This window comes from Phodopus roborovskii, unplaced genomic scaffold (assembly GCF_943737965.1).
Source record: "Phodopus roborovskii unplaced genomic scaffold, PHOROB, whole genome shotgun sequence".
Lineage (NCBI taxonomy): Eukaryota > Metazoa > Chordata > Mammalia > Rodentia > Cricetidae > Phodopus > Phodopus roborovskii.
In genome coordinates this window covers 74,268-100,514 of record NW_026125439.1, presented here as the reverse complement: position 1 = coordinate 100,514, position 26,247 = coordinate 74,268, and the positions used below count along the sequence as shown (strand labels likewise).

General features: G+C 36.1%; 1 protein-coding gene across 1 annotated transcript in view; it reads left to right on the top strand.

Moving 5' to 3' along the window:
• The window catches only part of LOC127215314 (centrosomal protein of 290 kDa-like), a 73,627-nt gene that overhangs the window by 22,453 nt on the left and 24,927 nt on the right, over positions 1-26,247 (top strand). Inside the window, 21 exon segments of the mRNA XM_051175685.1 lie at positions 478-642; positions 1,675-1,824; positions 3,483-3,598; positions 5,508-5,610; positions 5,697-5,886; positions 5,889-5,926; positions 7,101-7,274; positions 11,695-11,806; positions 13,640-13,845; positions 14,472-14,623; positions 15,723-15,834; positions 16,593-17,047; positions 17,803-17,857; positions 18,244-18,408; positions 19,328-19,435; positions 19,644-19,778; positions 20,890-21,156; positions 21,769-21,876; positions 22,452-22,651; positions 24,068-24,281; positions 25,335-25,472. Coding sequence (XP_051031642.1) covers positions 478-642; positions 1,675-1,824; positions 3,483-3,598; positions 5,508-5,610; positions 5,697-5,886; positions 5,889-5,926; positions 7,101-7,274; positions 11,695-11,806; positions 13,640-13,845; positions 14,472-14,623; positions 15,723-15,834; positions 16,593-17,047; positions 17,803-17,857; positions 18,244-18,408; positions 19,328-19,435; positions 19,644-19,778; positions 20,890-21,156; positions 21,769-21,876; positions 22,452-22,651; positions 24,068-24,281; positions 25,335-25,472 — 3,363 coding nt within the window.

Genomic DNA, 26,247 nt, shown 5'->3' with positions numbered 1-26,247 from the left:
ATGAATTACACGTCTCAGGCAGGAAGGTGTAAAGCATGAGGCAGCAGCAACAGCTCATCACACTGCATCCACAGCCTGGCAGAAGTAACACTTCTCCTGTGTAGATGCTGACGTGAGCGAGGATGTAAGGAACCTAAGTTACTTGCCCAGCTAACAAGAAACTGGCTCATATATGAATGCTGATTATCTTTTTACTGTTTCCTAGTTTACTAATTTCTTAATATTTACTCAATGTTATTTATCTTAGTGAAGTAGTCATCATGTATAGTAATGTAAGCCAACCTTAAATTTTATAAATATTTATAAATTTATAAAAATTTATAAAAATTGTTTCATAAATAAAAAATTTAAATAGCATCTTTATTAGCCATGCCAGTGAGTACAGAAAGATGATTAAATTACTTAAAGGCACTTTTTTCTTGTCTATGATTTTACTGTTTTCCATTGTATTTGTAATATCTAATATAAATATACTAGGCGATAGAATCGAAGAATGCAGAAGGAATCTTTGATGCCAGTTTGCATTTGAAAGCCCAAGTTGACCAACTTACGGGAAGGAATGAAGAATTAAGGCAAGAACTCAGGGAATCTCGGAAAGAGGCTATAAATTATTCACAGCAGTTGGTAAAAGCAAACTTAAAGGTGAGAATTTTATTAAATACAAGAAAATATTAAGCCTATGACTGTATGTTCATTGGGAAACTTTAGTTTTTCTTTGTTTGCCTGAGACAGTTTCTTTATATAACAGCTCTGGCTCTGGCTGTCCTGGAACTCGCTCTGTAGACCAGGCTGGCCTTGAACTCACAGAGATAAGCCTGCTTCTGAGATATGCACCATCACCACCTGGCTAGGAAACTTTTTAAAAGACTGCTTTATTAGAAGGAAATGTCCTTTGAGTTATTTCAATGCTAAAATCAGTTTGGAGACGTGAAAAACACTTTCATTTATTCTTTCGTAATTTCTTACATTTTGATCATATCCTACCCTCACACGCTCTGTTTAGATCCTCCCTAGCAACCATACTTTGTCTTCTTTCTCCCTCTTAAACGAAAAAAGAAACAAAACCATGGAGTCTGATCTGTGATAGTCAGCTAGCGACTCCTGAGCACGGAGATTCCGCTGAAGTACACTTGACACACTGTAGCTCTATGAGGAAATGGATTTCTGCCTCCCTGGGCAGTTATTACAAATGGCTTCGTGGCTAGGGGGAGGATTCTGTGAGCACTTCCTTTCCTCTGTGCTGGGATTTTGTCAGGCTCGATCTTGTGCAGGTACAGTGGGTGTTCTCCCAACAGTCTCCCTATGGGCATTTGCCCTGCTGGGGCTGAAGAATGAAATTTCCTCAGAGTGATCCCCAAGCTCCGATCTTGACCATCTATCTGCCCATCTTCCACAAATACCCTGGAACCCGATTTAGGCTGAACAATCCAAAGCCTCCAGTCCTGTGCACATTGTTGTTTTATAGATTCTTTACGAAGTTATGTAGAAAATAAGTTCCTATAAAAGAGAAGAGCCCTAAATCTTGTATAAGGCATTTCTAAGTAAAAAGTAAAGTTCAGTTTAACTAATTCTTGTCAAGTTGTTCCATCCATTTAAAAAGATAGAAAGCATGAAGTATAACTTGATGCTTTGTGGTTTTCCTAAATGTGCATATCTTTCCTGGGTTGTTTCCAGATTGATCATCTTGAGAAAGAAACTCATCTCCTACGTCAGTCTGCAGGGTCCAGTGTAGTTTACAAAGGTGTAGACTTGCCTGACGGAATAGCGCCATCTAGTGCCCACATCATCAATTCCCAGAATGAATATTTAATACATCTTTTGCAGGTACCGGTAATTTATATGTTAATGACAGACATTTTTGATAGTATGCTTCTTAATTTAGTCTATGAATTCCTTTGAGTTCTCAGAATAAACAAGTGTGCTATTAGTAGATTGTGAGTCAGCTGAGGTAATATAACTACAGGAAATTTATTCCATTTACCTACATGTAAAGCATGTTCAAGCGTGTTCATCTGTGTTCCTCATTTGAAATTTATAAGGACATTAAGAATTATAAGCAGATACTATCAAGTAGCATTGTATTGTGTCTATTGTTGGTTATAAAAGTAAGCGGATGGGATGCCAAAGCTTCTCAATGCCATTATTAGAATTAGCTCTTTTTATGCTAATCACAGAAAGCTTGCAAACACACCCGACTCACCTATTCTTTCCAATGCAAATGGTTGATCTACTGCAAACTCGGAAGGGCACTCTATTATATTATTTGCCCGTAATTCCTTTCTGTTTGCTGTCTACATAATAGGATTAAATATAGCCTGATTAAAAATAATTTTTCAAAATTTCACTTGAAGTTTAATATCTATACCTTCACATATGCTATAATTTACATATAAAAAATCTAGTAAAAAATGGATTTCGGATTGTAGGCACCATTGCTTCCCACTGCTGGATTGCCCATTGGTGTGATATTTGAGTTATAATCATCCAATCTTGGTTTTGTATTTGAACATAACTGTACTCTTGCCTTGCTGGGCGCTGGTGGCGCACGCCTTTAATCCCAGCACTCAGGAGGCAGAGGCAAGTGGATCTCTGTGAGTTTGAGGCCAGCCTTGTCTACAGAGCGAGTTCCAGGCTCCAAAGCAATACAAGAGAAACCCTGTCTTGAAAAACCAATAAATAAATAAATAAATAAATAAATAAATAAATAAAACATTACTCTTTATTTGAATTTGTATGCTAACCAAGTCAAGTAAGGGTAACTTGACAACATATCAAAACATTTCTTTAAAATTCATCCTATATCACTACTTTTAAATTGTGGCATTATTAGTGATTTATTTTTGTGCATTAGAGGGACCCCATCAATCAATAATGGCGACATGATTTGCTTTATCTAAGATTTGTGACTTTTTTGTTTTAATGGGGGCCCATCAAGCTGACTCAGTGGGTAAAGGCACTCGGTGCTGGCCCTGATGACCAGTGTTTGTGTTCAGTCACTGGACCCCACAGGGGAAGGAGAGAACAGACTCGCCAAGTTTTCCTCCAGCCTCCACACATGCATCGTGCACTCGCATGCATGCAAATAAATGCTTTCGTTAATTAACTGACTAGTGTAAAACTCAGTTTTCCCATATTTAAAAAGAAGTAGGCTAATTTTAGTCAAGGCACAAAATTGTATACTGGCAAGAGAATATGTGGCTAAGTAATTGGAGTTTTTAACTGCTCTGATTGGTGAACATTTACGCTTGAGGTGACTACTCGATCTGATAGTCCGTGTGCTTGCCGAAGCTACCGTATTTGAAAAGGGTAATTGTGCTTGCTATGTAGGACTTTTTATGGGTACTGCCCTCATTCTTTGTACTTCATATTAAAATGCTGAGAATATGAAGTTTTAGTAATCTTTTTGGAATGTGAATCTGTACCGTTGGATTCAAAATACAGTCTACTGCTATTTAAATTCTAATTTATAAACCAAATTTCAGGAACTAGACAATAAAGAAAAGAAGTTAAAGCATGTAGAAGAGTCTCTTGAAGATTATAACAGAAAGTTTGCAGTAATTCGTCATCAACAAAGTTTATTATATAAGGAATATCTAAGGTATTTATGTTTTGAAAACTTTATAAATGTAGTTGGATATAGTGCTGTTCTGACTGTCACAAAGGGAAGTATTGATCCCCTTCACGTAATTGCTGTCAAAACCATGTTTAAATGTGTTTCTGAACTAGTTTAGTGATCTCAGCCCTCATCATGTCTGGGATTGATAGGGTTAATGAAATTCTGTGATAGTTTTTTTTTTTTTTTTTTTTTTTTTTTTTTTTTTGTAAACCCCAGTAGGGTTGTAATGCAATCTAAGTGAATTTTTTCATGAAAACGTTCAAGTTAGTGCATAGAACAGTTTGGTACACTATAGGTATTTGCTGTTGTTAGCAGTATTCATAATTGTCATCACTATACAAACATGTTCACATGGAACTAACATGCCTCCCCTTATCTCTCTCGTCTCATCAATCCAATCATTTTCTTAATGGAAACTATGCTTCATAATCAAAGGTAATTTTACACATTTATGATAGCAGCTGATTGACAGGAAACCCATAGGTAGTTCGAGGATAAATCAATTTGTATGGCTTTTTGTTACCTACTATTGTTATAAAATAATCCTAGAAGTTCATACATCAGAGATTGAAGAAGAATAACATGATATTCATATTTTGACACATCACAAAATTGTCACGTGTTAATCAAAACCATTTAATGGCAAAAAAAAGTAATGATGCCACTAAAATTGGTGTATGCCAAGCATAAATTAACAGTTGTATGTCTTTCCAATTGGCAATAATGACTTATCTACCTGTAAAAATTATTAATTGGATTTCTTTCAGTCGATAAGTAAATCTATTATTTGTTTATGCCTATAAAATGTTTTTATTTGTGTAAGTCAACCTGTTGTAATGGGCTCATTACTCACTCATTGTCTTGTGGTGAGAACATAATAATCTACCATTCAACAAATGTTCAAGCATAATATATATCCTGGGATCCCAATAGGTACAGTAGATCTCTTGAACCTACTTTTGCTTGAGTCCTTTACATACCTTCTTTTAAAACTAAAAGATTTTTTTTATTTAAAAATTCTTCTCATAAAATGTATTTTGACTTTGTTTCCCCTCTTCCAACTCCTCCAAGACACATTCTTTCTTAACTACCCAAGTTTGTGTCTGTGTTTGTTCTCTTTCTCTCTTTATAAACAACCCCAAAAATGAAGTGGGCACAGGGTTCCTGAATTTGACACCCAGTGGTAAAGAGAAAACCCATTTTTTCCAAAGCCGGTGATTTCCAATATTTGCATTCTAAATATTTGAGCATATCCATTGCTCATATTTGAGAGTTGGGCCAGAATTTTGAGATTTGATTTTTTTCAGAATTTGTTTAGTATATTAATTATATTTATATTCCTAATCCTTTTCTCTTTACAATATTTTTATAAATTCTATATTCTAATTGTGTAGTTACTCAATTGAAGTTATATATACATATGTATATATGCATATATAATAAAATACAAATATATGTTTTAAACAAAACTTAATCCATTGGGTGCTCTGTAAAGGTAGCTTTTATGCTATTTTAGTGCTAAAATGATGTTTCAAAGAATCCTTCTCAAATGAAAATTTAAAGCTTGGAGTTTTCTTTTTTTACTGACACAAAATATTGCAGACTTGACTTATGTGTTTCATGTCTAGATGATAATTGGGGTATTAAGTTGCAAATATTTTAGAGAAATAGGGCAAATAAAAACGGAAATAACCTGATATAATTGTGATACTACCTTTAATTTATTAAAAAAAAATTGAGTTAAAATTTAACTCTTTCACGGTACATGTTAGGTACAGTGTCTTTTTTTCTGAGAAAACTTAAAGCTTATATAATCAAAATCCATCCCTTTTGTGGTTAAAAACTCTGTTTACTTTATTATCCTTTTAATGGTTATTGCATGATGTTATAGTGAAAAGGAGACTTGGAAAACAGAATCTGAGACAATAAAAGAGGAGAAGAGAAAACTTGAGGATCAAGCCCAGCAGGATGCTGTGAAAGTAAAAGAGTATAATGTAAGCACAACTTTAAATGTCACTCTGCCAGGCACAAATGAGGACTGCTAGAGTCACTTAGTAACGCCAGTGGTTTGTTTGTCCAGAATTTGCTCAGTGCTCTTCAGATGGATTCAAATGAAATGAAGAAAATGCTTTCAGAAGCCAGCAGGAAAATCACTGTTTTGCAAGTGAATGAAAAGTCCCTCATAAGGCAGTATACCACCTTAGTGGAAATGGAGAGGCAGCTCAGAAAAGAAAATGGGAAGCACAAGAATGAGTTAATATCAATGGAAGCCGGGTTACTGAAAAAATCGGAAGTTTGCAAAGATTTAAGGTATTTCTGCCCTTTGGGGGTGGAGGGGGGCTCAGGAACCTTTTGGGTCTGAAGACAGTAAGACTCATGCACATCCATCCCCAGGATTTATGGTTAATGCTTATTGACATTTGCTGTATTACTCCATCCATTTTTGTAGGAAGACTTAAATTGCAGACATTTTTCCATAAATATTTTTTAACATACATCTCTACAGTAGAAAGCTGTTGTTTATATAATTTTAATAATATTATTTCCCTAATTTTCCCACTGTGCATGCTATATTAAGTCTTCTTTAGTTGCTGTAGGCTTTGATCATGAGTAATGCACTTACTGGATTTGACAGTTATGTGTCCGAATTTCTGAAGGCAGCAACCTGTTTTGCTTTGATTGATTTGATTTTATCAAGTTTAGCTCTGAGGCCTTGATTTGACTCAACTTAAACAATTTTAGCCAGAATACATCTATGTTATTTTATTCCAAAAGAAAGCATATCTGTTTAGATGTTGTTTGGTGGGGAATTACATCATTTTTAATTGATGTCTACATTTTTAAGTGGTAACTGGTAAGATTTTTACCATGATATAAATAAAGGATCCTTTGCTATTTTTCCCAGTTAACTTTAGCATTTATGATGATTACCTGCTATGGGTTTTCATGTCTGTCTCATATTATTAGTGCTGCTACATTATTTTGAAAGTAGAGAAATTTTTGTCATTGGCCAGGGTACCAAGTTCTCCTGAAGTGTATTTCCCACCGTAAAGACAGTAGGAGTGCTTTGATCTTTCCTTCTCATCACGAATTTGTGTGACTTCAGGAAAATAAATAGAGCTAAGATGTACGGTTCCCTTAGTTCATGGTGATTTTGTCACAGTGTCAAATGTTTAATTGATTTTAATCTTCTAAAATTTAAAATAGGCAAGCATCCAAAGATGACTTCTGAATGATTGCAGTCTATTAATACTTTCTGAAATTAATTGTATTTCATTTACTGTGACAGTTTGTAAAAGAACTCATTTAAATTGATAATTAAAATTTTTCAAATATAATTTCCTATGTGAAAGAATAACATGAGAAATATGTTTTTCAAATGGCTTTAAAATACGTCTGCTTTCAGCGAAATTATCTTTCTTAAAAGATGCTTTACCAGAAAAGAAAAATGCACAAATTTAACTCTGTGTATCTTTTGTTTCAGGAAATGGCTACCTTCAAAATTGCAGCTCTCCAGAAAGTTGTAGATAATAGTGTTTCTTTGTCTGAACTAGAACTAGCCAATAGACAATACAATGAACTAACTACTAAGTACAGGGACATATTACAGAAAGATAACATGCTTGTTCAAAGAACAAGTAACTTAGAACACCTAGAGGTGAGTGTGGATGATCTTTGAACCTTGTTAACTACCCACTGTACACTGAAGGTACCCTGGGGTCCATAGGAATTTTACTGATTTCAAGTGATTAAAGTTGGCTCCTATGTTTTTAATTGTAATGGAGAAATGGTAATAGGTATAATCTAATTGTGGTTTGTCCAGCATATGAATGCATATACCTGTATGTAACTTACTATCTATTTATAATTGCAAATAACTTCAAAGGTGACTTTATCTAGGTCATCCTTTTATGTATCTTTTATGATTTAGCTGAGCCAAACTTTGTTCGTGGAACACGTGTAATTAAAGGGAGAAATGCTCTTCAGCACCCATTCCTTTCTTTTCTTACCCTGATCTCAGAGCCCTAGATTTGGTGTCTTATGATGGGTTTATTTGACTGTGGATGCATTATTAATGACATTTCCTAGACATGAGCTCTCCAAATCCCCGTTCTTTTATGGTTTAGAAATACTGACAATTAGGGTGGCGATGAAGGAGGTGGTTCTGTATGTAGAATCACTTTACCTGCAAGTAATTTGGATCCGTGGGACGCATATATTTTAGTTTCTTTTCTGTTTGTGTAATAAATCACGCAACAAAAGCAAGTTTAGAAAGAAGGGTTTATCTGACTCACAGTTCATGGTAGAGTATCACGGGAGGAAAATCAGCATAGCAGGAGTGTGAGGCAATTGGTCACATGTCTACAGTCAAGGCACAGGTGAATGAATGCTTCCTGTGTCTCAGCTTGCTTTCTCCATTTTATATAGTCATCTCCCCCAGTAAGGGAAGTAATCCTGTCCACAGTCAAGATGGGCTTTCCTACATTAGTTAATACAATACCGATAGCCCCCACAGGGACCATCCCCCGCCCAGCTGATTATAGATTCTGTCAAGTTGATAACTGCAACATTATGGAGGGAAAAAAAGCCTCTATGAACCCATAACACCATCTCTCTTATAGCCAGGAGGGAGATAGAGAGATGAAAATTGTCTTGCCGGGAAGCTGGTGTCCAGGTAGTCTGAAATACACAGCGCAGAGACAGAAACAATAAGAAAATGTCTTGCCTGTTGCAAAGGAAATGGCAGTGACAGACTTCCAGAAATTGTTCTTGGTTCTCTACATGTGTCATCACACGTGTGCCTACACTCACACACATCACACAGAGACTAGAGTGGTGGGAGGTCATAAGCGCCTTTAGACTATTCGTGTACATAGTCCAGATCTTTCATTCTTCTGTCTCCTGCTCCTTCCTTTGATTTCCTTGGTGGTGGTGGTGGTGGTGGTGGTGGTGGTGGTGGTGGTGGTGGTGGTGGTGGTGTGTGTGTGTGTGTGTGTGTGTGTGTGTGTGTGTGTGTGTGTGTGTGTTGGGGTGTATGTGTTTGCATGTAAATGGAATACTGGCTTGATGTTGGAGTTCTCACTTTTTATTTAGTAAAATGGGGCCTGAAGTTTTCCAGTTCTAGCTAGTTTCCCTAGCCTGCTTGCCCTGGGGCTCCTGTCTCTGCCTCCTGAGTGCTGAGACTGTTAGGTGCTGCCGTGCTTGCCAGGCCTTTACACGGATGTTTGGAATCCCAGGTCTAGTCCTCACCCTGCACAGCTGTTACAGCCACAGAGCTGTTTCCCTGGCTCAAGAGAGTTTTAAAATTTTATGTGTATGGGTGTTTTTCTTGAATGTATATCGATGCCTGCAGAGACCAGGAAGCTTATTGGATCCTTTGGAGCTGGAGTTACTGACAATTACAGCCAGTGCTCTTTACAGCCTAGCTCTCTACATTTTTTTGTTTTGTTTTGTTTTTAAATAAGCAATTTCCAGTTTTTGACATTCTCAGAAATTGGGGTATATGTCTGCAGCCTTCTCAGTAGAAACTGAGGTATATGTCTTCAGGCTTCTCAGAAATTGATATGTCTACAGGCTTCTCAGTAGAAGTTAAGTCTTTAGGCTTAATCTCCTTTAAGATCCCTTCCCACAGCATGGAATAGGAAATATTTGGTTAGTTTACAAGCTCTTACTTGCTTAGGGGAAAACACTGAGTAAATTAGATATTGCATTTCATTATGTATTAATACTGTCTAGAAATATTCATGATCCATTTACTTTTTACTGCTTTTGCTGAAAACCAAAGATGCTTATGTTACTATTTAAAGATAATTCTGCCTGTGTAGATGTAGTAATAATTTCCTTTTTCCATTCTCCATGTCCTTGTTCTATTTCTCTAGTATTAACAAAGCTCTCAATGACAAATCTGCAGTTAGCTACCAGTGAGCTGTTTTTTTCCTTATTTCATATTGCTAAAAATCAAACACAGGCAAGAACTGAATCTCTGAACTCCATCTTCAATCTTCAATACTAACTAGTTATCTAAATTTTATTTACTATTACTATTATTATTTGTGTGTGTGTGTGTGTGTGTGTGTGTGTGTGTGTGTGTGTATCTATGTGTGTTTGGTGTTAGTTTGCATGTGTGTTTATATCAAGTAATTTGCTCTAGTCAGTTTATGGTAGGTTCTGGGATAGAACACAGATTGTCAAGCTTGCATAGCAACAACTTTTACTTGCTGAGGATATTGTTTGCCTTCAATGAATAATGTTTAGTTTAATTCTTCTGTTTTCCCAAAGAACTTTTTTTTAACCATTCCTCAAAATTAGTAAATGTATATGAGATGTGGATATACGTAGGCTAGAGTTTCAGGTGCCCTTGAGAACTTGAGTGCAGATCCCAGCATTCATGGTCAGGTATCTCACAGCTGCCTATAACTCAAGCTCCAGGGGCTACTGCTACCTCTGTCCTCGGTAGGCACCTGCACTCACATGTGTACACCACAGAATACGTGTGTGTCTGTACATTTTATTTTTAATTATATATATATATATATATATATATATATATATATATAAAGAAAATAACATTTTCTTTAAAAGTTCATATACCTTGTAATTTAATATCCGTGTTTTAACTTAAATAGTATAATGGATTCATCTCAAAATGCTTGTTAAATGCCCATGCTCCCAAATTGCAGTGTAACAAAGCTGCCTGCAAAATTTAGCGAATAAAATAATCATTTTATTCTTGCCATAGCTTCTGGATATCAGAACTCAAAGTCACCCTGCTACAGATGGTTCTGAGAGACTAAGAACGACAGCTGGGGGAGGGGAGACTGTGATCTAAATGTATTGTATGAAAACATGATTTTTAACAAGAGTCCATTGTGGGGAAGGAAGACTGACTGAACAGGAGGGTAGTGGGACAGAGGTTAATTTCCAAATCCTTTCACTCACATAACTGGCACCTAACAGGGATGGCCTAAGACCGTTGGAAAACACAGGCGCTTGTGTTATGATTCATAACAGTAGCAAAACTGCAGTTATAAAGTAGCAACAAAAATAATGTTATGGTTGGGAGTCACCACAACATGAGGAACTGTATTAAAGGGTCGCAGCATTATGGAGGTCAAGAACACTGCTTTAAAGCAAGACAAGAGTTTAAAGGTTCGGAGAAGGAAAATGGGGCTGAATTGGGAAAAGATTGGGTGTAGGAAGACCTCAGCAACAATAAGCAAAATTAAAAGCCTAGCACTGTAGATTTTGGAATTTAGGGACTGTAAGTCTCAGTGAAGGATTATCAACGGTGAGCTGGCCTATGGGCATGTCTGTGGGGGAATTGTTTTAACTATCTTTATTAATATGGGCATATACTGCTTACTGTGGTGTAACCGCTACCTGTGAGGTGGGTTCTACCTATGCAAGAGCAGAGACATCAAGCTGAGATGAGCAAGCAAGGATGCATGCACTTAACTTGTGTTCTTGACTGGAGGTTGTGACTTCCTGCCTTGCATTCTCCTTAATGATAGAAGGTACCCTGTAATTACATGACTTCAGTAAGCTCACCCCTAATTGTTTTTATGATGGGCCATTTTACCACAGCAAAAAGAAGTTAGCACAGGAGATTCTACCACACTTGCATTCACACGGACCATAAATGGAGAAGCCTGTGAAGTGTGGGATTTGTGCTTATTGCTTTTTACTGTTGACATCTAGCACCTGTTGCAGATGTGTAGGGATGTGCACTTTAGTGCTTGTATGAATGAGGCAAATGAGCAATAATTTGTGAAAGTATTCCTTATTAGTTAAAATGAGCAGGTGTATCTTTAGTGGCAAAGGTTAATACTTTGAAGTCTAGAGCCAGATGTATTATATACACGAGTTTGAATATTATTTGTGTGTGTTATGTGAGAAATTATAATTTCTAAGAAAATATTTTTGGATCTAGTTAATTTCAGTGTGTGATTTTTGATTTGCCTCTTATAATAAAGCTTAAAATTTTAAATTAAAAAAGTAGGTTGTGACTTTTAAGAATTAATACATAAAGTCATCCTCATTGCCATGTAGTTCATCTATAATGTCTATATTTTATTAAGTGTGAAAATGCATCTTTAAAAGAACAAATGGATGTTATAAGTAAAGAACTAGAGATTACAAAGGAAAAACTCCATACCATTGAACAAGCCTGGGAACAAGAAACTAAATTAGGTAAGTCTTAAGACTCAGATAATTTCAAGTGATTAGTGTCTAACAGTGATTCTTTTACTGAAAATTCCTTTTCTATTGTATAATTTGGTATAGCTTGATTTAAAAAGATGAACTGTATCCTGGAGTTTAATATACTGATGATGATTAATATCCTGGGTGCTTGGTTTATAGTTCTCACATGAGATTTTTTTTTCCCTAGTAAAATTATATATTATAAATTTGTGGTTAGACACTAGTTATTTTGAAGTATTTTAACGACAAAACCAAGTGATAATTTTGAAATATGTGTTTTCCTGAGTGCAAAATTTATGTTATAATTTGATACCTGTAAATGAAAAGATCAGCATAAATTATCAAAGAAAATTTGAGAATTTTTATTGCCTACATTTGCAGTAATATATTGTCACATTTTTCTTATGTGTGTTTTATATTTTAATACTTTAAATAATAAATACTTTGTTATATACTATATCAATTTAATAAATTTTCAAAGTATTTCTGCATCTTAATCATTTATCTTATAAAAACTCATATAGTATCCTATTATTTGAATGATTATGAGTAAAGTGTTTTGATGGTATCTTGTTTATACTCTAACAAATAAAGCTTGCCTGATGATCAAATGGCAGAGTTAGCCACTAGCTAAACATTGCACTCAGGAGATCTGTACAGATAGACAGGAAGTGAGATGGCTTGAAGGAGATAGGAATTTAGGCAGATCGAGACAGGAACTCAGTCTCTTCGGTGGGAGGATTTTGTAGAGGTAGTGGCCGGATGCTTCTCTGATCTTTCAGCTTTCATCCCCTATTATCTGACTCTGGGCTTTTTTTATTAAGACCAATTGGAACTTGTGTTACAAAGTATTAGGGGTGTTTTGTTTTGTTTTTGCCATTATTTAGAATGCTACAAAGATTACCTTCATTTATATCTGACTTGCCATATTATTATATATAAAATTATTGTATAAAAATTACAGTTTGATAGTGTTTGATATTACATGTATATAAGGTCCAAAATAATGCTCCTGGTTTGAGATTATACTTGTAAAATCTATGAGTCATATAACTTCAGACTTTACTTTTGAACTTGGTGCTTGGTAACATTAAAAATCAAGTCATTGACCCTACATGTCCAAAGTGGCACTGCTATCTATCCTGTATTGCCCCCATGTAGTTAACATCCTTTCCATAACAGGCGGTTCGATCACCACTTGTTACACCCTCCAACCAATGACAGCTCTGCTCTGCACTGACCTTCACATTGGTGTTTCAGTAATCTCATAGTTGACGTTGGACTTCCTTTTGGCTGCCAGCTCCCACATATTGACATGGATACTTCTGATTAAGTATGGAAGCTTAGCCTTAGCTTAGGCTTGTTCTACTAGCTCTTAAAACTGAATCTGTTTATATTCATCTGTGTTCTGCCATGTGTCTTGTTACCTCTCCTCAGTACCTTACACCCGACTTCCTCCGTGTTGGCTGGCAAACCTCTGGCACCTTAGATTCCTTCTCTCTCTCTCTCTCTGGAAGTCCTACCTAGCCTCTCCTGACTTTCTGTTGGCCATTCAGCTCTTCTTAAACCAATCAGGAGGTGCCTTAACAGAGACACATTTTCACAGTACATAAAAAGATTATCTGACAACATAGAGTTTCTGTTGTCATTTGTTTATTCTAGGAAGATAAATGGGTAGGCATCAGACATGTAGGAATAAATAATGAGAAGAATGCAGACATGTCTTAATACAAAAAGTTCATTCCTTGCTATAGAACTATGCTACTTTTTTTTTAATACCTTTTCTGAATTCTCTTCTGTGTAATGTATTATCACATACAGGAAACGAATCAAACATGGATAAGGCAAGGAAATCAATGACAAATAGTGACATTGTTTCTATTTCAAAAAAAATCACTGTGTTGGAGATGAAGGAATTAAATGAAAGGCAGAGGGCTGAACACTGTCAGAAAATGTATGAACACGTAAGGACTTCATTAAAACACATGGAAGAACGTAATTTTGAATTGGAAACCAAATTCACTGAGGTTTGATATAATTTTTATCATATAACTAGACAGAATTGGTGATAGTAGATATTGGAGTATTAAGAACTTTGTCTCTGAGGTAGCATATGCATAAAGCATTTGTATTTCATGTAATGGATATACAGACAAATGTTTTAAAATCTGAATTGCTTTAGATTAAACCATTTGTTTCTATAAACAAATTCTTTCTTGCCAGTGTCATGGTATTAATTTTAATGAACAGAAGGATGTTGTTTATTAAAAAGCAAATTGTCTTCCAATCCCATCTCTTTGTTTAAAAAATACTCACTGTCTTTTACACTCTAGAACTTGTTTAGGAGCAAGACTATAGTATGCGGTAAAATAGTAAAAACAAAAATCTCTGCTTTCAAAAACATTCCACGTAGAGGGATACTCTCTCAGCCTAGACACATGGGGGAGGGCCTGGGCCCTGCTCTAGATGATGTGACAGACTTTGAAGACTCCTCATGGAATGCCTCACCCTCCCTGGGCAGCAGAAAGGAGATGGGATGGGGTTTGGAGGGGGGGAGGGCGGGAGGAGAGGAGGGTGAGGGAACTGGGACTGACATGTAAAACAAGCTTGTTTCAAGTGTCCTGAGGAATATTTTGTTGTTGCTTTTCCATAGCTTACCAAAATCAACCTGGATGCCCAGAAGGTGGAGCAGATGTTGAGGGATGAGTTAGCTGACAGTGTGAACAAGGCAGTGAGTGATGCTGACAGACAGCGGATTCTAGAGTTAGAGAAGAGTGAAGTGGAGCTCAGAGTCGAAGTGTCTAAGTAAGTGCACACAAACATTTCCAACATTTGATTGTTGTTAAAAGATCAATTATGGACGTATGTAGCTATATCTATACTGGTTTTTGATAAGAGGATTAATGTCAGGGCTGGTGTTTAACCAGGTGATATAATATTGACAATGTCTCCCCTACCCCGAATGTAGGGATGCAACTGTAGAAGACATTAAAGCTGGAACAAAAACCATAGGGCCCACATCTTATTCGTTGCCTAGTTTTACTATCTTTAAAAAAGAAAGGAATTTTGCCTTTTTATAAGGTTGATGTAAACATATAATTAATTCATATTTTGATTTAATTTTCATGTCTTAGAAACTAGCTCTGTGGTAGGTTTTGTGCAAGACATTAGACATTAATTCAGGAACTCTTGCCTACTGACACTGAGGTCAAAGTTTTTTTATTTGGCCATAGGAAATATGCCCAGCCCCTTTAAATCACTAAGTGTCTACTGAGCACTCTCTATTGGAGCACTAAGTGCCTGCTGAGCACTCACTCTCTATTAGAGCACTGTGTCTGCTGAGCACTCACTCTCTATTAGAGCACTAAGCCCACGTTTTCATTGGGCTTCGCTATGGAAATCATAAGGTAAATTAACTAATTACACCTTCCATATGTAACATAACTTTCTAGTATAAAATTCTGTGTGTGAAGCACATAATGGGAAAGTTAAAATGGGAATTTTACATTGAGTTTTAAATGTGCAGTAGCAACAGGTTAGCCTAGCTAGATTGACCAACCATTCCCTAAATATAATAAAAAGTGTCTTAGGACACTAGGAGCAAGTGTTTGCTGACCACCTGCATTTGGAAAACGACATAAGCCATCTTCTCAATTTGACTTAACAGATGGCATATCTTTCAAGTGACAGACTTCCCCGAGTAGGGGATGTTGTTATAGTATAGATCACTTTCTGGTCTCTTACAGAATTAGGTTTCATGAAATAGTTGAAGAGACCCTTGAACTCTTCGAACTTGATGCAAAGAAGAGACGCTATAAACCGATTGCTTTTCTAGAATGATGTCTCAAAATTAGGGCTTTTGGTGTTTGCTGAGTTGTTCCTTAAGTATTTTATCACTCTCTAGACTGAGAGAGATTTCTGATATTGCCAAAAGACAAGTCGATTTTTTGAACTCGCAACAACAGTCCAGGGAAAAGGAAGTGGAGTCCCTCAGAAAGCAGCTGCTGGACTACCAGGTATGCACTGGGCTGCCTTCTCCCTTTGCTCTGCTGTTGGCTAAGCTCACCCCAGACACTGAAGGAAGCACGCAAGGCTAAGCAGAAGTAGTTGCAGCAATAGAAACCTGTTTCTGTTAGAAAACCTCCTCATTTATTTATTTTTGCTTTTTTGAGACAGGGTTTCCTCTGTGCAACTGTCCTGGCTGTCCTGGAACTCGCATTGTAGACCAGGCTGGCTTTGAACTCATAAAGATCTTCCTGTCGCTACCTCCCGAGTGCTGGCATTAAAGGCGTTCTCCACCACCACCAGGCACTCGAAAACCTCTTTTATTTGAAATACAGATTAATTTGGCAGCTGCCAGTCACATTTAATGTACTAAGGAGAAATAACTAATGAGCCTTTAACACAGTAAGGAGGGATAATTATGAATATTTACTGACTGTATTTTCTCTTGTACATACTTGTAACTTTTTACATAATCCCATGTTGTTTTTAGAGAATTAAAAACCAGAATTGTAATGTTAACGTTGTCTGTGAACTAAAAAGCAAAACACTACCATTCCAACTATCATTTAATTCGAATTCTAAGAATGTATCATTCTGGATATATAGTTGGTGGCTATTATGTTAAAGAAAAATTGTTTGTTTAAAAAAAAAAAACTCCTTTGCAACAGTGTTTTAAATTTTTCTTTAGTAAACTTTGAGTTTGAACCCATGATGTATTTATTGAAAAACCTGAACTTAATAAATAAATGTGTATTTTTTTTACTGTTAGGCACAATCTGATGAAAAGGCACTAATTGCCAAGCTGCACCAACATGTTGTCTCTCTTCAAATTAGTGAGGCCACTGCTCTTGGTAAGTTGGAGTCAGTTACATCTAAACTGCAGAAGATGGAGGCCTACAGTTTGCGCCTAGAGCAGAAACTGGACGAAAAAGAGCAGACTCTGTACTATGCCCGCCTGGAAGGCCGAAACAGAGCAAAGCACCTACGCCAAACTATTCAGGCTCTGCGAAGACAGTTCAGTGGCGCCTTACCCTTGGCCCAGCAGGAAAAGTTCTCCAAAACAATGATTCAGCTGCAAAACGACAAACTTAAGATTATGCAAGAAATGAAAAACTCTCAACAAGAGCACAGAAATATGGAAAACAAAACACTGGAGATGGAATTAAAATTAAAAGGCTTAGAAGAGTTGATAAGCACCTTAAAGGACGCTAGGGGGCCCAAAAGGTAAAACTTGATCTGAAACTCATCATTCCTGTGCTACGTAGTAATATCGTTCTTCACACATAGCTGTGTGAGAAATGTTCAATGTGCATTTAAAATACTAGTTGTAATTAGCTTAGATTTAATAAATCGGGAATTTGGACTTTTCCTAAGTAAGAATCTTCAGCAAAAAATACGTTTTTTGTGTGTAATAGCACAGAATAGCAGGAAAGGTCAAATAAATATTAAGTACAATAATTTAAATGACTTAATAGTCATCAGTTGATTTCTATTCTGCACAAATATTTTCTCTTTGAATTATTTGTTTTTTTTTTTGTGTGTGTGTGTTTTTATTTGTCAATCTTCCTTGTATATACTTAGGGTTTTCATAGATGTTTACATTTATTTTTTAAAGATTCATTATTACCATCATTTGGGAAGAATTAAACAGTACCTAATATCTTGACGTTAAATCCTTTTCTCTATGCTAGACTTAGATTTTCTTTTTTTTTTTTTTTTAATTTTTATTTACTGGACAGATTTCTCAAAATGTTATTCTTTGACGGTTTTATGTGCATACCACAATAGATTCTGGTCACACTTATCTTCCCACTTTATTGTACCCTCCTCTTCCTCACCCCCACCACCTCATCCCATCTAATCCTTGTCCCGTGTTTCACGTGGTTTTGTCTTCATTTTGTTGCTGACCGAGCATGCACAGCACCGCTCCTGTGGGCATGAGTGTGAAACTGTACACAGGAACATGATTGTGCCACCAGTATCTACATCGTTGTAGACAAGGGAAAGAATTCTATTTTTCAGAGCAGTACCGATGTATCAATAATAAACAAGTGACACAGCATGAAAAGCTGAAAGGAAATGTTACTGATGTCTGTGTATTTGTAAATAATTTGAAGCAGGCAGTGGTGGCTCACGCCTTATTCCAGCACTCAGGAAGCAGAGGCAGGCGGATCTCTGAGTTTGAGGCCAGGCCTGATCTTCAAGAGCTAGTTCCAGGACAGCTTCCAAAGCCACAGAGAAACCCTGTCTCAAAAAACCAAAAAAATTAATAAATAAAATAATAATTTGAAGACTTATTTTAATATTGTACAGATTTTAGAATAATCTTTGGGAATTCTAAATAACTTTGCCATATATCTTGGCTAGGGGCCAATTTCAGTAAAACCATGATATAGCATTTATGTGTATATGTCATTTAGGTAATCAACTGGCATGTGAAAATAGAAGAACTCCGCCTTCAGGAACTTAAGCTAAATCGAGAACTAGTGAAGGGTAAAGAAGAAATCAAGTACTTGAATAATATCATCTCTGAATATGAGCAAACAATCAGCAGTCTCGAGGAAGAAATTGTTCAGCAGAACAAGGTTTCCTTTTCTGTTTACTCCTGTTCTTGTGTTAAGGCTATAAACATCAGGTCATTACCCTTTAATTGTATTATTATGATGAAATGTAGCTCCCATCATATTAAGAAACAAAATAGCCTGTTTCTTGCTTCTTAAACTCCAGTTGACTCATGTGTAACATAAGTCTTAAACTTAAAAAACAATATGTCAGCAAACGTACTAAGTGAATTTTTATTTTGATAAGTTATTTGACTTCAGGCAAGTTTCTGCTTGTTGTCATTGTTGATGTAGAACGCAGCATGGGGTAGGAAAAGCATGTGCTTGAGAGCCAGATGCCACTCAGAAAACACACACTTGCCATGGAGATTGTTCCCTGTGCTTAGGTCTTCCTTCTGTATCGTAGCTATTCATGCTCACGATTTCACTCCTGATGATCTTCACTCGCATACCTTTTCATGCCTATGCAACTGCAAAGGCTCCTTGGTATTGAATGGTCTATTGTGTCAGCAAGTCCCTACATGGGGAATCCTGCTTTCATTTTTCTAAATAGTGTTGGCCATCCCCTAGTGTCTTACGTAATTGTTATTGCCTGTTCCTTACTTCCTGGGATGTAAGCTCCTTGGGGACAGAGACTAGGTTTTGTTTATTGTTATGCTTGCATTGCCCCAAATAATGCTTGAAAAAAAACATGTTATTAGACGGGTTTGGAATGGATGGATGGATGAGTAGATTCATGACTAGGGTGAAATTCTGACTTCACACCTGCCTGCCTCTGTGGTCTTAGGCAAATTGGCTTGACCTCCTAAGTTTGTATTTCTTCCCATGTAATAAGAGTGATAGTAGTAACAGTAAAAGCTGAGGGTTAAATAAGGAAATGTGTAGATGCCTGTTATATGTTCAGTATTACTGTGCATGTGCCTAACATAAATGTCTTTTTTAGTTTCACGAAGAAAGACAAATGGCTTGGGATCAAAGAGAAGTTGAGCTAGAACGCCAACTAGACATTTTTGACCGTCAGCAAAATGAAATACTCAGTGCAGCGCAAAAGGTATAAAAAACTCACTAATTGTGTTTGCTACTTCCAGAATTAGGTATATTTTTAACTGTAAGGTGTATGCTTTGGGTGAATTGTCAGGAGTTTCTTTATTTAAAGAGAAGTGAATTTTGGCTCATGATTTTTTTCATGCATTTAAAAGATATAATATTGTTTTCTCAGTACTACACTGCTGTTTTTAAAGCATGTTATTTTTCAATAGTTTGAAGAGGCTACAGGATCAATGCCAGACCCCAGCTTGCCTCTTCCAAACCAACTTGAAATTGCTCTACAAAAAATTAAGGAGAATATTCGAACAATTCTTAAAACACAAGCCACTTGCAAGTCACTAGAAGAGGTAATTGGAAGGATTTGTATTTTGATTGGTATATTATTGGGTATGTTTATGGAATTTTCTAAATAATATGTTCAAATGGCAGTAAAGTATAAAATGGTAGATTTGTTCCTAGTTCCTCTCTTTTTCTATTCTTATATACTATTTCTAATAGCTGATAATGAATAGTCCATACAGTTAATTTGAACTTACCATTCATTTGTTTACTGTATTTTGCTTTTGGGAACACTAAACATAAAAGTAAGCATCAAGGGTAAATAAAAATTTTCTGAATTACCTTCCCTTAACTGCTGTTTTCATTATTATTTTTTACTTATTTTCTAGTTTATGTTATATACCCTTTAAGTAGTTTCTTTGTTCATTTTATTTCTGAGTAGGTAAAGTTGTAGCAAAATAAGTTATTTAATCTAGGTACAGAATTTGATTAATAGGTATCAAATCATCTCATTAAATCATTTATAAAATAATATGAACTGATTATTATTTAAATTTTAGTTTATATCCAAACATTAGTAAGTGCACTTAAGAAAATTTTATTGTGTAAAATCCTGCCTATATAATCAGTTTAGGAAAGAACTTAACATTTTTGGTTTATGGGAAGTTATTACTAACTTAATAGTTTTACAATATCTGCTATGATCTTACTGAAGATTAAAAGCTCTTCTCTGCTTTGGTGTGGCCAACAGAAGTGATTCACTTGCATGTTGAGGGAAACCCCAGCCTTGTGCTCGAGTAACTCCTCTGCATTAGTTTGCTATTGCCCTGTCGTTTCTCACATCAAACCAGTGGCTTCATTGCATTTTCCTTGTCCTAGTACTGTCACTCATTTCTAGTTCTCAATCGCAAGGTATAGGTACAGTTAATTAATTATACTTTGTGTTGAACCTAACAGTTTCTAACAAGTGATATCTTATAAGCAAATTAAAATATACATGTGAATAAATATACTGTCACATAAAAATGTAATAAATAGAATTTCATTGATGAGTGACTATTACAGGTATGTGAAGAATAAAGTGAAACTGCTTGCTTGCTTGTAATTCTAACTAAAATTCATGTGAAGCATTTTAAAGGGCAAGCTGTATGGTAATAATTTATTGTGACTTTGCTATAGAAACTAAAAGAAAAAGAATCTGCATTGCGGTCGGCAGAGCAAAACGTCCTGTCAAGAGACAAAGTAATCAATGAACTGAGGCTTCGATTGCCTGCCACAGCGGATCGAGAGAAACTTCTAGCTGAGCTAGACAGAAAAGAGCTGGAACCCAAATCTCACCACACAATGAAAATCGCCCATCAAACCATTGCTAACATGCAGGCCAGGTTAAATCAAAAGGAAGAAGTACTAAAGAAATACCAGCATCTTCTGGAAAAGGCCAGAGAGGTATTTTGTCGTTCTGTTTTTTTTTTTTTTTGTTTGTTTGTTTTGTTTTGTTTTTCTCTTAAAGTGGTAGTTTGTTTTTGCTTTCAGATGATTCTATTTAGGAATTGTTGTTTTCACATGATTGGGTTACAGATGTGTTAGTAGAACTGACAGTTTGTATACATGTATCTCCCTCCTATGGGCTGAGGTAAACAAGATTACTGTTACACTAAATGAAGCTGGATGGTTTAAGGAACTATCAGGTGCATTCATGACTAAAAATTGAAACAAGAAGGTAAATCATGTTGCCAGAGGGGTGATCTGTGGAGACCTAATTTTCTAGAACAGTAGGAGAGAGACTTAGTATTTTAAAATGTTTCCAGAAACAAATTAAGGCTGGTGGATGCCTGTTATTTTAATGTTAAGAATAAATTGTAATGTAAGACTTGGGTAGTCAACATGAGCACATGCTAGCAGACATGTAATAATGACCTAATATACATACATATGCATGAAGAGATTGTATCTTTTTTACTTGGAGGCTTTAGAAGATTAAAGAATAACTGAAATATTTTAGAATATGAATCTACTTCAGTTGTAATTTATAGTACAGCTCCCACTTCTTATGAACAGGAGCAAAGAGAAATTGTTAAGAAGCATGAGGAAGACCTCCAGGCTCTTCATCACAAACTAGAACTACAGGCTGATAGCTCACTCAATAAATTCAAGCAGACAGCCCAGGTAAGGTTCTGAGAACTTTGCTCTATTCTCCATTGAGATTTGAGATAGCTTAATTTAAAATTTACCTCTTCATATCTCACAGTAGAACATAGCCCACCTGAGTGCTGACAAAATAATCTCATGACAACATCTCTGATCATAAAAACATGATCATTTTTCTTAAACTCAAATCTAGTCCTCAGTAATTGTCACTGCTTGTAGAATCATATTTATATCCCTTTACCACGAATTCAAAGCCTCTGTTATGAGTCCACTCTCTGTTTTCAGATTCCATCCATAAATGTATTTGTATTTATTGTTCAACTTTTGGATTAACCTACTTGCCCCCTTTTGGTCATTCTGTCCTTTATGTGTGAAAAGTGGCCCTTCTCTTAACCCGTAAGATAACATGCGGCTCCTCAAGGCTCCCCTCATCACTTCATCATCACAGCCCTCCCTCTGTACTTCCATACTGGCTAAATTTTGGTATACAGAATACAGCCTACGTCCTTTCTTCCCCTACCCTTCTTTTCCTCTTAAAGTCATGGTCTCAGATTACAGCTATTCTCTACTACTAATTCATTCATATTTCGTAGGACTTAATAAAACAGTCTCCTGTCCCAGTGCCTACCAACAAGCATTTCATTCGTCTGGCCGAGATGGAGCAGGCAGTGGCAGAACAAGATGACTCTCTGGCCTCACTTCTGACCACACTGAAGAAAGTATCCAGAGATTTGGAAAGACAAAAAGAAATCACTGAGTTAAAAGTCAGAGAATTTGAAAGTATCAAGTTACGGTAAATCTTAGAAATCATTTATAGCAGAGCAAATGGTAATTAAGCCCTGAAGAAGCCTGTGTGAACACTGTCAAAAGACCATGGTATCTATCGTCCCATTCTGTCCGCCTGCGATCCATTGCTTCCCATTAGGAATAAGGCCCCAGGAAAACTCAGTAACGAGACTGATGTGGGAAAAAGCAGTTTGTAAATAGTCGGCCTTACTCAAAAGCCGACTTTTCTTCTCTAGAATCTTATTTGTAATCACTCCCACTGAGCACTTCATCCTCTGTAAGTGAAAACGGCAGTGTTTACCTTGTCTTCTTCAGAGTGGGTAGATGAAGTCCCTATCATACCATGTTCAAAAGTAACCTGAAAGTGATAAATTCACATGTAAGCTGCTTTTGTTTAAATGCCTAAGGGTATGTGATAAAACAGAGGCTCAAGAAATGTTTGTTAAAGAAAACTACAAAAAAACTACAATGTTAGTGTCCATAACATTCTGTATATTAAATATTGTAATTTAGCTGTGCAGTGGTTGCACATGCCTTTAATCCCAGCACTCGGGAAGCAGGGGTAGGTGGATCTCTGTGAGTTCAAGGCCAGCCTGGTCTACAGAGTGAGTTCCAGGATAATTAGCTAGGGCTGTTACATGGAGAAAACCTGACTCAAAAGACAAACAACAACAAAAACTATTGTAATCATTAATGAGCCAGTTTTTAGAAATAGACCTTTAAACCTAAAATTGGCATAAGGTTGTTCCGTTTCTAATCATAGAACTGGACCTCAGTTTATCTGATGAAAGTGAGAATGTTGGCCCACTAGGATTCTGTTCCTTTTCTGATGGCCTGTTAGAACTTTGACTGTTTACTCTTAGACCCAAGATACCTCTCAAAGCTACCACGTTTGTGAATATATGAGTAGTAGCCACTTGAAAGTTTTTCTCTGGAAAATAATATATTTTGTGTTGCCTTTGTCTCGGTTTGTCTCATTCTATTGAATATACAGGAGGATTTTTTTTGTATATTAATTAATCTCATGCCATGTACTAGATTATAAAGTTGCATTTTTTATGATCTTCTTTCATTTCTCTGTTGAGACATGTCTCAGTCTAACCCAGTCTGGCCTCGAACTCACCGGATAGTGTAAGCTACCCTCAAGTTTGTCATAGTCTTCTGTTTCAGCTGCCTCGGTGCAGAGATCATAGGCATAAACCACCATGTTGTACTGAAATTACTTAGACTTTTGCATCTAATTCCTGAATACAAAAAAAAAAATGTAATTTCTGAAAACCTTGCATGTAGTCTTTTACTATATAAAGTACTTGTAGTCATTGGACTTATACCTTTATAAGTTGCTTTGTTTTTTGTTTTTTGTTTTTCTTTAAATCAAAATAAAATGCCCAGTCTGGCAAATACATGTGCTTGTCTCTCTCAGGCTCCAGGAAAACCATTCAGGGGAGGTAAAGAAAGTAAAGGCAGAAGTGGAGGACTTAAGGCATGCTCTCGTCCACGCACAGAAGGAGTCTCAGAGTTTGAAGTCTGAGCTCCAGGCTCAGAAAGAAGCCAACTCAAGAGCTCCGACGACCACAATGAGGAATCTGGTGGACAGGCTAAAGAGCCAACTGGCCCTGAAAGAGAAGCAGCAAAAGGTGAGTGGCAGACGGCCACTCAAGAGAAAAGACGGCCTAGAGAAGGCCTGGCATCTGCCCAGGACAGGCCAGCTCTGTCTGACACCCGTTGTAAAGGACAGTTCTTTCCCGGCAGGGCTCTGCAGTGGGAGTGCTATTTTAAAATGCAGATGAAGAACCGTTTTTTGTTTTTTGTTTTTTTTTTTTTTTTTTTTTTAATGTATGGTGATTTGTTGAGCATCTGTAAGGAAGGAAATCTTAATTTCATTATTTTCTCATTTCCCATTGGATTTCCATGTAGCTGAAACAGTTTTGAACAATTTAGGGGATTTCGGAGTGATACAGTGGTAAGGGGAAGAAGGGTTTAAGAAGGTGGCCACAATGGTGTTGAGGGCAGATTTAATCCCAGGTAGTAGTTTTGCTGTTTTTTTTTTTTTTTTTTTTTTTTTATCTGATACTTGGTAAATGGTTTAGAAGATGCTACATTTTCCCACCTTAGTTCATGGATTTCATGGCAAATATTTTAAATGATGTCCTATAACATTACTCATCTGCCTACATTCAGTAAATTTCACATGAATGGATGCACAAAGTGAGTATTTTTCTAAGTGAAGGACTCATTGCTAATATATAACCTTGGGAATTTTCAAACATAACATGCTTTGTTTTATAATATGAATTGCTTGGTATAATGCTTAGTTCTGAAAATAACTGTCAGGGTTTTGAACTATTTGTGAAAAATTGAGTAAAATTACAAAGGAAATTCATTGTGAATTATATTTAATTAAATTCTTTTTGTTAAACACTTTCATTTCTTTGTTGAGATATGTCTTACTCTCACCAGGCTGGCCTAGAACTCACTAGATACAAGCTGTCCTCAAGCTCGCCATTATCATCTGTCTTAGCCACCTTGGTGCTGATGCGATCATAGGCATGGGCTACAGTGCCATACTTAAAACCACTTAGCATTTTGCATCTAATAGAAAAGTAATAGAAAGTAGTGCTGCCTATTTTGTATTTTATTTTGCTCATATACAATGTTAAATAAAAATGCTTGTGTATTGTAATTTTTAGGCACTTAGTCGAGCTCTGTTGGAACTCCGGGCAGAAATGACAGCAGCGGCTGAAGAACGTATTATTGCGGTAACTTCTCAAAGAGAGGCAAATCTCAATGTCCAACAAGTTATTGATCGACATACCAGAGAGCTAAAGGTGAGCATCAACATGGGGTTAATGTGGCCAGATGTGTGATCAGTTCAGAGAATGCTTTTTAATTGTTCTCTAATTAGACAAATAATGCACACAGTTTTAAACAGTACGTATATTTATGTTACTCATATGTTGACTATCATCTTGAGGATTCTGAAAGACAGGCCACTATGAGTTATGCTTACTAATAGAAATCATCTCATAAGCATTTTACTTAGAAAATTTAAAGCATTTTTAGTATACCTTAAGTATTCCCAGGAATCAGATCCAACATAGGCAAACACTCCATGACTGAGCTAAACTTCTAGCCCTCAGAACTCTTTTAAGGCTGCTTTGTTGGGATGATTTCAGATCTCACAAATACACCAGGTGTATATAACTTCTTCCATAACTGCCATTCCCCAACCAGTATGGCACAGTATAAGACATTTTCTCTGTAGAGCTGCCTGGCTCTGAAGCCTTTTCTTCCAAATAAATTTTTTTTCTTCCTTTTTCTGCCAAATTAATTTTAACAACATACTTCATTGTTTTCTTATCTGGTCATTATGCTTAGTGATTTAAACTTTTTCCTAAATATATATTTCATAAAAATTCTCAATATCTCTTTTTCCCTGAAAATTTTCTTTACAGAAAATTTCATATATATTGTGACAAAATGAAAAATCTAATATTTCTTTTAGTTTTATTTACTTTTCATTTTTTTCATATATGCCTTTTACTGCCAATAAATACTTCGGGAAGTAGATTTTTCAAAATTTTTAAAAATAGCTTATACTTT